A 14,204-nucleotide genomic window follows, 5' to 3' on the forward strand; every position below is an offset into this window, starting at 1 on the left:
TTAACTCTTCGAATTTTTATTTTAAAACCATCAACGGTCGTTTTGAGACATTGAGTGGTCACCAGTGTAAAAAGTATAAAGTTCAATGACTATACTGTTAAGAATTGAAGTTCAGTCACCATAATGTTAAAATAGATAAAGTTCAGTAGCCATTAATGTAATTTACCCAATATAATGTTTTGTCGTATGAAAAATTGTTTGTACCACGTAAGCATTTTTCTTGTTCTCTTCCAGCAAAAAAAAATGAGCCACCAATTTACATAGAGTTGTTGCAAGATTCAACTTGGAAGAAAGCTATGAATGAAAAGATGGAGGCATTGAATAAGAACCAAACCTGAAAATTTTATTCTCTACCTTCAAGTAAACAACCTATAGGTTGTAGGTGGATTTTCAAGATTATGAGCAAAAGTGATAGTTCAATAGAGCGTTATAAGGCTAAGTCGGTTCCTAAAACGTATACTCAAAAAAATGACATAGATTACACAAAGACTTTTTCACATATTGCCAAAGTAACTACCGTAAGAGTCTTATTTTCCTTAGCTGCTTATTTTATACACAATTGTCTCGAGTTTTGCAAAATCCTATAAAGGAACATCTAGTTGCAGCATATAAGATTCTTAGGTATCTCAAATTACATCCATGTGAACTATAGGGTTCACAAACAGTGACTGAGCTAACTGTAAGGAGACAAGGAAGTCAGTCACATGATACACTATTTTCCTAAGAGATTCATTAATCTTTTGGAAGTCCAAGAAGAAGAATGCCTTTAGCATCTCATCAAGTGAAATTGAATACCGAACAATAATATCTACAACATGTGAAATTCAGTGGCTTTTATATATTTCAAAAGATCTTTCTATTCCACATCCACGAGTAGCCATGTTATACTGTGACAACTAGTCAGCAATGCATATTGTAAAGAATGAAGTTTTTACAAGTGCATAAAACACATAGAGATCAATTTCCGTCTCGTGTAAAACAAAGTGCAAGCTGGAATTGTTCATCTCATTCCAATACATTCAGCAGATCAACTAGAAGATTGCTTTTCCAAACCATTACACAAGCCTTCTTTTCACTCTTCACGATTAGGCATCTTAGATATTCACAATCTATAGCTTGAATGGGGATGTTGAACAAAACTCAATGTTGGTTCAAGTTAGTTACATTCCGTTATGAACTTCATGGGAAAAAACTCTTATAGTTGGAATTGGTTTATTGTTGACCCGCAAAATAAATTTTATTTTTAAAGAGCATAATGTAAATTTTAAGTAAAGTATAAAAAGTAAAAAAAATAAAAAAATATCCCTTCCACACTCACTGGCCTCCAGCTCCACGAGCTGGAGCCTAAGGAAATCTTGGAGGACATTTTGATTGCCAACTCAAAAAAAAAAACATAAAAACCCTATTTTCCTATTTTTCCAGCAGTAAAAATGTCATCAAATGGATGAATTTTTTCACGGGGTCAAAAGTTTTAGAAACCAGACATCTTGAAGATTCTGGGATATATTCATGGGCCTAATTCGGATCCATATGAAGGGAGAAATAAATTTTGGAAGTTAGAATACGTGTCTGTCGTACCAATGTCACTTCAATTGAATATTTGGGGCACCGACGGATGGATTTTTTCACGATGTTAAAAGTTTCAGAAACTAGACATCCTGAGGAATTCGAGATATATTCGTGGGCCTAATTCAGATCCATATGAAGGGAGAAATAAATTTTGAAAGTTAGAGAACATGCCGAGAACATGAGCTGTTTTTAGAGAAATTAGTTGTTATCCCTACTCTAACTAACTTAACTACCCACCGTCCTAGCAACTTAAAACTGGAAATAAGGGAGTTAGATAGTTAATGGAGTGAATTTAGGGAGTAGTTGTAACTAAAGAAACCGTCTTCAACTATAGAGGCCCCCTCTCCTCAATTCAACACAACCAACATATCCAAAACATCCAACATCAAACATAATCCTCTCTTCTCAATTTCTTGAGTCTTTTCCTTTGGAATTTTGCCTTGATTTTTAAGTTTCTCGAGCTCTAAGTGAGTAATTCTTAGTTTTCTTTCTTTAGTTCATCTACTCCATGTCCGGTTTTAGAGTTTTTGGTGCCTAAAGTTCATAATTTCCGCTTTTTGTTATTCTTTTACACATTCTTTTCAGTCATCTTCGCGGCCTTATTTTGATCCTTTCAAATCCAGTTTAGTCCTAAATTTTGCTTTATTCTTGTTCCTAACATTCTGAATTTCATCTTAGGCTTTCGTTTCTATCAATTTTGTGTCCAGAAACTCATTTTATACACGTTTTCGCGCCTTGATTTTCTGTTTGAGCTTTCAAAAAATCTGTTTCTATTTAGTTTTTGGAACACCAAGTTAATTCAGTCTAAAGTCTATCAGAGATTATTATAAGATATATGATTGGACTTCACTATCAGTTTGAGTTGTTAGTTCAATTGGTTCCACGATATGGTATCAAAACCTCTTTGATCAAAACGGTCGAGGGTTCGAATCAACGTTAGAGATACAATTGCTCTTGGTTGTCAAAGTTAGAGTAAAATTGCACCATTTTAGACATTAGACGTAATTTTTTTTTTCCTTTTTAGAAAAGAAAGAAAAAAAAAGAAACAGGAATTAAAGAAGATAATTAATGAAATCGACAAAATTTATTCTTTTCAAAACTCAAAAATCTTTTTTCTTACAAAAAAAAAAAGTCATTAATTGTACTAAATCTGATCCAATTATATGTGGGAGGTAATTAATATATGTTGATTCAATGATATTATTCTAGCCAACCAAAAGCAGCAATTGAATTAAATTGATTAATAGAAAAATAAAACATTAATAAAAAAAAAGAAAAAAAAAAGACAGAAAAACGTAGCATCAGATTGATAGGAAAAAAATAATAATATTTCCAACTAACATTACTATGAGTAGGAAAATAAAACAAAATTTTCAAACTAACATTACTATGTGTAGGGCTAATGTTTTGTAGGAAAATCTTGAACCAATTCATTCCTTTTTATATCCATGATGTATTTCATAGGGAAAACAAAATTGTGTATAGAGAAGTCTTTGATAATGACAAAAATTAGTTTGAAAAAAAAAAAACCAATTGTTTCGTATTTTGATACTTTAAAGACATGGGTGATGGAGAGGTTCGAGGGTCCCTCCAACCACTGTAACCACCATGATCAGGGGTATTTTTAAAGAGTATTTGTTTCGGCTTTTCGGATGAGCGTTTAATGTTTCACTTCAAATCGTAAGAAATATAGTGTTTGGTTAGGTTTATATAACCACAGCGTTTAACATTTTATCTGGAAACTGCAGTATTTTGGAGTTTTTCATAAACAATTATTTGTTATTGATAAAATTATCCCCGTTATTTCCATAAAATATGTTTCTTTTTTAACATTATTTATATTTCTACAACATAATAACAAGGTTGTTTAAAAAAAACATAACAAGGTTTTGTTGCATTCAATAAATTTATTATTATTTTTTTTAATTTTTTATATAGGTTTTTTTTATTAATTTGTGTAACACATTTTTTATTTTATAATAGGATAAGGTGCAAAAATACCCCTAACGTTTATAGCTATGAACAATTTTATCCTTAACATGGTACAATTATATCTCTAACGTTGGCAGCCAAGAGCAATTTTACCTCTAATATTGACAAGTTGTATCAATTTGAGACATACTTGGTCATGAATATTGTCATCTACACTTCACATGTGCATAATTTTATCATCATTAATAATAGGTCACAAACATATAATTTTTTTAGTTGATTAATTTAAAACATGTCCATATTAGATATTAAATCCGAACAGCAACAGTTCAATATAATTTCACCAAACACTAATAATTAAACAACTAATAACAAACAGCTATCAGTAACAGCTAACAGCTTACTTCAACTGCAAACATCTAACAGCAACCGAAACAGCTATTAGCTAATAGCTGAACCAAACAGACCCTTAGTCTTTTGTCTCCACAAAATTCAAGGCTATGATGGTTCTGGCCCTCTATTTTTAAGAAATTTTGATAGAGTGTTGAATGACACATGTCCTGTTACTTCCTTCCTAAGTCAAAAATTCTAAGGGTCCGTTTAGTATGACGTAATGCAATGTAATGTTTTTTTTCAAACTTCTAATGTAATCAACCTTGTAATGTAGTGGAATGGAATAGTTATTCCATTATCATGTTTGGTTGGCAAACTAAAAGAAATGATGAAATTTAATTATCGTCACAATACTTATATTTGCTTAATTAAAATGTAATCATGAAATTTTATTTATAAAGTTAAAATCATCGAAAACATGAAAACGTGAAAAATGAAAAACATGAAAAAATGCAATAAAAAAAGACGAGTTATATTTCGTCACGGTTTTCGGGTTTTCCATTTTCGTGTTTTTCGTGTTTTCCAGTTTTCACGTTTTTTTTTCATTTTTCATGTTTTTCTAGTTTTTTGTTTTATCGTTTAATAAGAATTGTGCATAATAAGTATTAATAATAAAATGCAATGGTTAGTCGTAATGAGAATTCATGTCTATTCTTTATGTAATGCTCATTACATAAATTTGTAAAGAAAACTTGAGTGATGTATTTGTGATTCCATTACGATAAAAACAATATGACTAATCCAAACATTGTAATGGGCCTCCATTGTAATATGGGCATTCCATTACGATGCTCATTACGGTGTACCAAACATGATCTAATTTTTTTAGTTTGTTAGGCTCTCTTTAAATCCAAATTTCTAAATTTTTTGACATTTTAGACCCTTTTTAAATCCAAATTTCTAAATTTTCTTTTCCTATTAGATACAAATTTTTTTACATGTTAAGAATCTTAAATACAATGTAGTTTAATTTTGAGAAATTTTATATTGGTTCTTGACCACTCAGATTAGAATACGTATACATACGAAAAAATTTGAATAAATTCGATTTAGCAAATTTTTTTTTATACACATACACGTGTAAAATCCGCCTTCAACCAACTAACCCTGTATTTGCCTATGTTTAAAAATTGTGATGTTTTTTTTTTTTTTTTTTTTTTTTTTGTGATAAAATGGTATTTCTGGATTTTGATGTTAGAAAAAAAAACATAATAGAAGGTAAAATTGAAAATAACAATCCAAACAAAACTTATTTTCTGCTCTCAATTTATAGAATTTTCCAATGAAAATGATTAACTTAAAATTATCTGCAGATTATAGAAGAGGGAAAGAAGCTCGATTTATAGAGAAGCGGAAGTTACTTCAAAAACAAGACAATAAAATGAAATTTGAAAAAAAAAAAAAAACATTTTCCAAATTTAACAGTGAATCGGGTGCAATACATTTGTCAATGAAAAAAATATATATACCAGCTCATTAGAAATTATTGTAAAAAAAATTGCACAACTGACATGTTTTCATTAGTAAGGCTTATATTAAGGCTGTAATCGAGCCGAGCTTTAACCTGCTCAATCTCGGCTCACTATAAAATTAACGAGCTCGAGTCCGAACCGAACTTTAGCTTGCTGAACGAGCTTGAGCCGAGCTTCGAGCTTGTTTCGAGCCCAAAATCCTCATTGGACTTGATTCATTAAGAAAATTATCTAACCATGGATTGTTTGTGAGTAAATTGTTAATTATATTTGTGAAGTTTGCTCGCAAATAACTCTTTAATTGTGTAAACAAGCTCACAAGCAAAATTCGTGAATAAATAAACAAGATGCTTACAAATAGTTCGTCTATTACTCATTTATTATGTTTGTGAACAAACTCATTAATAGCAAATGAAATAATATTAAGTTTAGATAATTGTGAACTAACACAAAACTATATTGTTTTATACAAAACTAAATTTTATTCATAAAAGTTCTCATCAAGCCTGTTCGCGAGCTTTCGAGCCGAGCTTTCACCTGCTCAAGCCCGGCTCGTTTACGAACCGAGCCAGTAAATCGTATTCACGAGCGGCTCGTTTACAAATCGAGCAGAATCGAACCGAGCTTCTATCGAGCCCACCACCGAGCCGCTCAGAGCGGCTCGGCTCATTTACAACCCTAGGCTTATAGATGTACATGGTTAGTTAATCAGTCACAAAAAAATATTGTATTAACTAGTCCATTAAATTTGGTTTATCATATATTTAACATATTAACCTGTATTTCGGAAGGTTAACTAGTAGTGACTTTTCACGAATAAAAAAATCACTTTAAATTTATAATTATTCACCTTAAATTATATATAATCATTTAAATATTAAATAAAATATTTAAATTTAAATTTGATTAACAAGATCATCTGAACAAATAAATTTTAAGTTATTTTAAATATTTTTTAACTTAATAATTAAATATAAATATATATGTTTATACATTGGTAATTAAAGTTCTACATATATTTATATTAGTTTTATAAGTATTAATAAATAATCAGTTTATTTTTGAGTTAACGGTTTGATTTTGAAAGGAAAAACTATAATCTAGTTCGTCGGTCACAGTCAACCTATTTCTCAATTCGATTTTTAAAGAAAAAGCTCGTCAGTGAATAATGAATCATAAAAAAATTTGGAAAATTCACATTTGAAAAATTATCTACAATTATGTCAAGCACTAATTTTGATTTATATCAAACTAATAAAATCATTACTTTTAATCTATTTTAAGAATTGGAGTTTATAAATTATAGGTCTAGGATATATTGTCTAGAGTTTAGGATTTATGAATTAGAGTTTAAATTTTTTAAATTATGGTATAAAAGTAAACTTTATTTGTTATATATGGAAAATAATGGCATATTCAGAATTAAGTTTACTAATCTGATTTAGTTGTAATTTAATAGATAAGTATGATATTGATGAAACTAACCCATAAAATTTCTCATACTTCAATGCAAAGAAAAGCCTAATAATAAAGCCCAATGAGGCCCCAAATAGTTCGGGTCAATTACATGAATATCATAAATAACTATAAAATTACAATTAAATCATATTATCAAACTTAATTCTTAATATGTCATTATTTTTTATATATTACAAATAAAGTATGATTTTACACTCTAATTTAAAAAATTTAGACCCAATTCATAAATTTCAAACCCTAGAAAATATATCCTAGACACCTAATACATAAATTCTAATCCTTAAACTATATTAAAAATGCTGATTTTACTAGTTTGACATAATTGAAAATCATTACTTGACATAGTTGTAAATAATGTTTCAAATATGAATTTCTGTGTAAATTTCCCAAATAGTTTAGGTTAAGAGAGAAAATATTTATAGATTTAGAATAGTCACCATGGTTAGTTTTGATTTCTATGGGTATACTGATTTTGAACCATCCTTTGTGTTGCTATACCGCTCCCTACATACCCATTACCCCCTCTCCATTATTTTCAAAAAAAAAAAAAAAAGTTTGAACTCACCTCTCTCTCCCAAATAAAGCAGAAAATTGAAAATATGCATCCAAGAATTCCGGAACACAAGGTAACGATCTAGCTTTAAGTTTTAGTTTTACTGTAAAAAAAAAAAAAATTCTGATTTTTTTTGCAAGAGCGGGTCACGTACCCGCCATCACAAGGGGGAGGCAGGTCCAGGACCCCCCCCCCCCCCCCCCCCCCTTACTTGAAGACAGACGGGTCCAGAACCCGTCTTCCTTTAAGTAAGGGCGGGTTCCTGGACCCGCCTTTTACTATAGAGAGTGGTCCCCGGACCACTCTCTATAGTCAGTGGCGGGTACTAGACCCGTCTGCCTATGGGCAGGAGGTCCCCGGACCCGATTATCCCCCTAATTTTACCCCGGTTTCCTTCTAAACAAAAAGTTTGTCAAACAAAAAATTTAAAAAACAACATGAAACTAATAAAAACGTTTATCGGGGGGGATCATTGCGTCTTTTCCTTTGCTTGAACGTCCAATCATAATTGTTGTTCGGGTGTAAAATGAGGAGGGAAATTAGTTTGTGAAGTTTGAATTTTGTTTTTGAAATATAAGGGGTCATTTAGGAAGGGGTAAGTGGTAATTAGGAGGCGGCAAATAGCAATCCACTTTTCAAAAATGCCAAATCCAAATTAGATGATTAATAGAATCTTTTATTACAATTTCAGGTAGAATTTAATAATTATCTCATTATAATTTTTTCTTTTTAGGAAATCTTATAGATTTAGTGAATGTATTTCATAATTTTGAGGGTCAAGTTATCAAATTAGACCTATTGTTTTTTAAAAGTATCACTTTAGGTTCTAAGTACAAAATATAACCAATACACGCTTGATATTTAAAAATAGTACAAGTAAACACATGGGATTGGAAACTCAATCTTCACACCCAGAACCAACAGTCCGAGCAAATATGTGAACTTGTTGATTCGCTAACCTACAAACGAGATTGACTCTATAATTTCCTATATCCTTTAACCATGATCTAGAATCACCAATAATCAAATCTAGAGAAGAATTGCAACTAATTTCTCGTGTTAAAACTACACTAGCAATTGAGAAGTCTCCATAATAACATCCTTCCAGCCCCTCGATTTTATCCCCTCGATTTTATCCAGCTCAACGCTGCACGACATGAAAGTGTTTCCACGAGGAAAGAACCAAAAGACACTTGAAGAGTGCCATTGGCAGCCGTTACGAAGTCCCCTGCTGAATTCGTAGCAGCAAAACCAAAACTCGCACCATCCATATTGACTTTAATGTAACCATTTGGCGGAGGGAAAGAAAGCCCAACAATTGAACCCAATATGGCCGGAAAGGAGGTTTATTCAGAATAAGGGCCCAATTTTAGGCCCATTATATTCTTAGCCCATTAAACAATATTCTTGTTTGGCCCAAGAATTGGTCTGGCTGCAAGGAAAATTTCAATCATTCTGCTTTCTGAGAATCTGATTCAGAAAATTCAAAGATCGAAAACACGCAAAGATTGAATTTTAATCGATAGAAACGCATCTTCAACAGCATAAGCATCGTCCTTCGCACCAGGATTTACATTTTGATCGGAACTCATAAGCGATCAGATATCCGTTGGAAGAGAAGATGGAAAAAGTGATGAATATTATAAAGCCGAAATCGAATCCACAGCAGCAATTGAGAGATTGGCAGCGCAGGCTCCGTCAAGAGTGTCGCAACATTGAGCGTCAAATCCGAGGCAATTTTTTACGATTTTGTATTTTTTTAGAAAAATTTCTGCTATTTTGGTGATGGGTTGGATCTGGGGTTTTGATTACGAGTTGCTAATTGATTTTGCCTTATCTGTCAAATTTTTGGTTCAATTTTAGATATACAGAGAGAAGAGAAAAGTGTACAAAAAGCAATCAGAGATGCTGCCAAGAGAAACGACATAGGTTCTGCCAAGGTAATTTTGCTATTATCTAAATCAAAATAGAACTCTTCAACGAATTGATCGATTGTTTTGAAGTGTGTTGCTAATATATTTTTAATTCATCAAGTTTCCGTTTCTTTTTACTCTTACTCCAAGATTATTGTACTTTGCTGTTAAACACTGTTTTGAAGCATAGAAGGGTGGAAATTTTGTGTTTACCCTAACTTGTGACAGACACACTTTATTTTTTGTTTGGTTTCTCTATGTTCGTTTATCTACTTGCATATGCTTTCTTTTTTTGTGAGAAAAATGCCTAAGCAATCAAACATTGAAGATGGTGTTGTTGTTTTGGATTGTTTTTCATTTGTTCTTGTAGCTGAAAATACTATTGAACATAGTTATACCCGCGCCTCATGCTCGAAAGGTGCTTGACTCCAGGCTTGTCGCCTGAGAAGCCAAAATTATGAGCCTAGCGCCGTGCTGGAGGGGTGGCTAGGCACAATTTTATAGGCCAAATAGATTTTCTAGGGGTTCCAAGTTAAAAAGTGGTTGTTTGAGTCTCAATTTTTTCCTATCTATATCCTACACGGTTAAAGAATGCCATGAATACTCTACTTCAAGTGCCAAGGCTTGGCTAAAGGAGAAGGCTAAAGCACCAGCTTCTAGAGTTCGAGAAAGAATTCCTACAATTCTTAGAGATGACTTTGCAGATGAGACCTTGAAGATGAAGATGATGAGATTGAGAACCTTGATAATGAATTTGATGTTGGAGAAATATTGGTGGTGATGACTTTGATGAGTGATGAATATGGGGACTATAAAGATTTTAGTCTTGGTGAAAAGTAGTTACTAGACTATTAGTTAAGTAACGTAGGATTTGGTCGAACTTTAGTGTTTAGATTTAGAATCTATTACTATGAATTATGATTATGGAAGAGTTAATAGTTATCTGAAATTTATTTCATACTAAATTTGTGATTAAGTTAAGATTATGAATAATTGCATATGATTTAGTATTCAACTATTTGTTGCATTTTAGAAATGTTGATTATTGTTATTTATGGTTTTATATATTATTATCCTTTAGTGCCGCATAGGCGCACATCTGCACTCATTCTCGATGACCCCCTAACTACTAAGTAATATGCTGCTTCTTCTATAATCTTGATTCTGTTTGTATGCCTCTCCTCTCCTCACCATTTTTTATTTGTTTTATGCTACTACAAACATGCTGGCTTTAGAATGGAAGCAATAGGTTTCATATCGATTAACTACCTCCATGATAATGTTGTTTTTCTCTATATTGAAAGTGCCTATAGTAATATTCATTTTATGCTGCCCTACAATATAATTCCACAGTTCTGATACGGCCAAAATCATCTTGATTTTGAATTTTTGTTGATATACTGAGATTTTTGTGCGCCTTTTATGTGAACATTATGTCTTCAAATGATGATGCCAAGATTTAATGTTCGATACATGATGACTTTTGCCTCATATATTTCTTATTTTCATTTTGAAATTTGTTTCAGGCACTGGCTAAGGAAATTGTTAGATCTAGAAAAACAGTAAACCGTCTTTACGAAAATAAGGCGCAGATGAATTCAATATCAATGCACCTTGGTGAAAGTGTTGGTAAGTTGTAACTCTTGCTCAACATATGCTTCCCTTTATAAATTTGTTGGTACGCTCTATTGTTGCAGTTGTACGAGTTATCACTTTTTCTTTTCATCCATTCTTGTAAATTTATGACTTTAGGTAGCTATATATAGACACAAACAACCTCAACCCCTCTGAAAGAAAGCAAGCAAAAATGATTGATTCAATGTACATGTAGAATAATGTCGATTTAACTGAACTAAACTCTCAGATAAAGTACATCCATGGCTCCTGAACTATAGCTTACAAACGTTATGGCTCCAATATGTGACTTGAAGCTAGCTTAAGGACTTTTTTTGTCACGAAAAGAAGTTTAGGGGCTATAATGTTAGTAGAGTTGTAGTTTAGGGACCATTGATGTATTTTAGCCAACAGAAATTTGCCTTTCATTGGCATATCAAGTAAATATACGGTGCTGTGCGCTGGTGGATGTTCAATTGTGTTCTATTTAGGATTTTTTTTCTCATTTTCTGGTAATTGTTCGATTTGGTTGTTTTACATTCTGCTTGATTTTGCAGCAATTGCTCGAACAGTGGGTCATTTATCGAAGAGTGCTGAAGTCATGAAGCTTGTCAATAATCTCATGAAGGCTCCTGAAGTGGCAGCTACAATGCAAGAGTTCAGCAAAGAAATGACTAAGGTATTGATTGTTATTGGACACTTTGTTCACGTTAAAATGAATGAATCGAGGCCCTTTTGTTTCCTAAAAGATGGAACTCCTAATGCATTCGATAAACCTCTTTGAGTATTTTCATGTCAAATGGTCCTTTTCATGCTTGAAGTGATGCTTGAGAATGGGAAGCAGGACTATCCTTGTATTACCATTTATTGAGTATTTTAAACTGATTACGAGTTATGTTAACATTATTATTTTTGTTTGTGATTTGCAGGCAGGGGTGATTGAGGAATTCGTGAATGACGCCCTTGACAATGCACTGGACTCAGAAGACATTGAAGACGAAATCGAGGAGGAAGTTGACAAGGTCTTGACAGCTATAGCTGGTGAGACTGCTGCTCAGCTACCAGAAGCCGCAAGGAAGGAGAAAGTGAAACAATCAGTTGGAACAGCAAGAACGGCCGAGGAGGTATGAAATATTCAAAACAGCAACCCACCGAGTTTCAGCTGCTTCGTAGCAGAACAATGCGATTTTATTTTTGTCTCATGTTCTTTACAGGAAGAAGCCATTGCGGAGGGTGTTGATGATGAGCAAGAACTAGAAGAACTAAGGGCACGACTCGCCAAAGTAAGATCGTAATTTCACCATCCTCATCGAAGGGTAGAGCGCACATTGACTTGCATCGGACCGGAACTCCATTTAGTAGTGATAATGAGAGCAAGCAGCAAGTTATATACTTGAGTTATGTGCTGCTGCTACTTGTAATATAGCTAACCTTGAGTTATTGTTATACTACTTGTCTGTATGGTAATAAATCGTAGTTGACTTGACTTCTACTGTTGTCACTGTCTTGATTTGTGCATACGAGAATATACTGAAACATGTGCAGAGTTCAGACAACAAACCTCACATCCTTCAAATCAGATGTCCTAATATCAGCAATCTAATCTATCATTATTGCGTTCATGGTTACATATCACCAAACATACTATCAAAGGGACTGTGTACATCTATTTAAATATCATTTGGTTAGTTGCGGATTGTTTTCTCTTGTGTGTATGCATGCGTGTTGAACGTGTAGGGTTGCAAATGGCACGGGGTTAGAGGTGGGGACAACAACTTTCTCATCATTGGTGAATCTTTATTTTCGTGGTTTCTATCACCGTTCGTAAGGATCTTGATGTGAATCTCTGTTTTATTACTCAAATTCTAAAGAAATTGAAATAATAATTTCTTTAGTGAAAATTAAAATTTTATAGTGTAATATAATTAGAAAAATATAATCTATAAAATATTAATATAAGTAATATATTAATAATAATTCATATGTAATACATCCATCAATCTATTAATAAGAACTATTCAAATATAAAAATAAGGGTAATTAATTTATTAGTCCCTATATTTTGACAAAACACATTGTTTAGTCCCTGTATTTTTAAAAAACATATAGTAAAGTCTCTAATATTTTTCTCGGTGAACTGTTTAGTTCTTAACGTTTTTCTCGGTGAAATGTTTAGTCTCTGCTGTTACACTATCATAAAGATTATGTTAGTCAATTTGGATTTGTGTTCTTCTTTTCCTTTATTTTCCTTTCCTTTAAACTCTAATGCATCTGAAATCAACTTTGAGTGTTCTTCTTCTTGATTTTCTTCTTAATCGTTCAAATTCGTAATCATTGGGCCTGTTCTTTTTCTTGTTCTCCATACAAATAGCTTATTCTTCTAAATTGGATTTCCTCTTCTGAAGTTTGAAGGTAGTAAAGGGTAATTTAGTCATTTCCGATGTCATAAATGGTAAAAAAATCTAACAAACAGACGGAAGGACTAAACAGTTCACTGAGAAAAATGTTAGGAACCTTACCATGTGTTTTTGAAAATACAGGGATTAAACAGTGTTTTTTGTCAAAATATAGGGACTAATAAATTAATTAGTCTAAAAATAAATATCTAAAAATTTATATATGCATATAATATTTTATGAATTTCAATAAAGAATTATATGATAGGGGTGGAGATGGATGGGGATCCACGTAGGGTAGGGATGAAGTTTCTCTTCCCCTTTTTTCCCATCTCCATGCCATTGGAATCCTTCCCTTTAAGGATTGATAATCTCCGCTCTATTTACCATCCTAATAACATGTGATAAGAATTCAAATAAAATGAGATACATTAGATATTATGTGTATATATATCTTCACATATGAGTAATAACATAATGAAGTAGTGGAGTGAAATCATATTATTTATGAGCGAAACAAAGTTCTGCCAGGGGCGGATACAGAGGGACCGGGTCCCTCCGGTCGTCGGAAGCACTATGACCGTAAGTGGTTTCGGTCCCCTATCTTCATAAAATTTGAGGTTGTGGTGGTTTCGGCCTCCTATCTCCAAGAAATTTAGATTTGGTGCTGAATTAGCATCCCAAAATTGGCTCAAATCCTGTTAGGCCTCTCTAAATCCAAAATTCTAATTCTTCTGGTCTGTTAGACTATCTCTAAATCCAAACATCTATTTTTTTTTTTTTTGTCTGTTAGGTCCTCATTAAATCCAAATTTCTAATTTATTTTTCTACCTGTTAACCGTTCTTAAATCCAAATTTCTAACTTTCTTTGATCTATTAGGCC

At 32.5% G+C, this 14,204-nt stretch overlaps 1 protein-coding gene across 1 annotated transcript; it reads left to right on the top strand.

The window, feature by feature from the left end:
* Positions 1-8,845: 8,845 nt before the first annotated feature.
* LOC136224253 (vacuolar protein sorting-associated protein 24 homolog 1) lies at positions 8,846-12,415 on the top strand. Its single transcript, XM_066012528.1, has 6 exons — positions 8,846-9,131; positions 9,262-9,338; positions 10,838-10,940; positions 11,483-11,604; positions 11,855-12,049; positions 12,140-12,415. Exons 1-6 carry the CDS (start codon positions 9,020-9,022, stop codon positions 12,218-12,220), a joined length of 690 nt encoding a protein of 229 aa, XP_065868600.1. The 5' UTR covers positions 8,846-9,019; the 3' UTR covers positions 12,221-12,415.
* The last annotated feature ends 1,789 nt before the right edge of the window (positions 12,416-14,204 follow it).

This window comes from Euphorbia lathyris, chromosome 3, assembly GCF_963576675.1.
Source record: "Euphorbia lathyris chromosome 3, ddEupLath1.1, whole genome shotgun sequence".
In the NCBI taxonomy this organism is placed as follows: domain Eukaryota; kingdom Viridiplantae; phylum Streptophyta; class Magnoliopsida; order Malpighiales; family Euphorbiaceae; genus Euphorbia; species Euphorbia lathyris.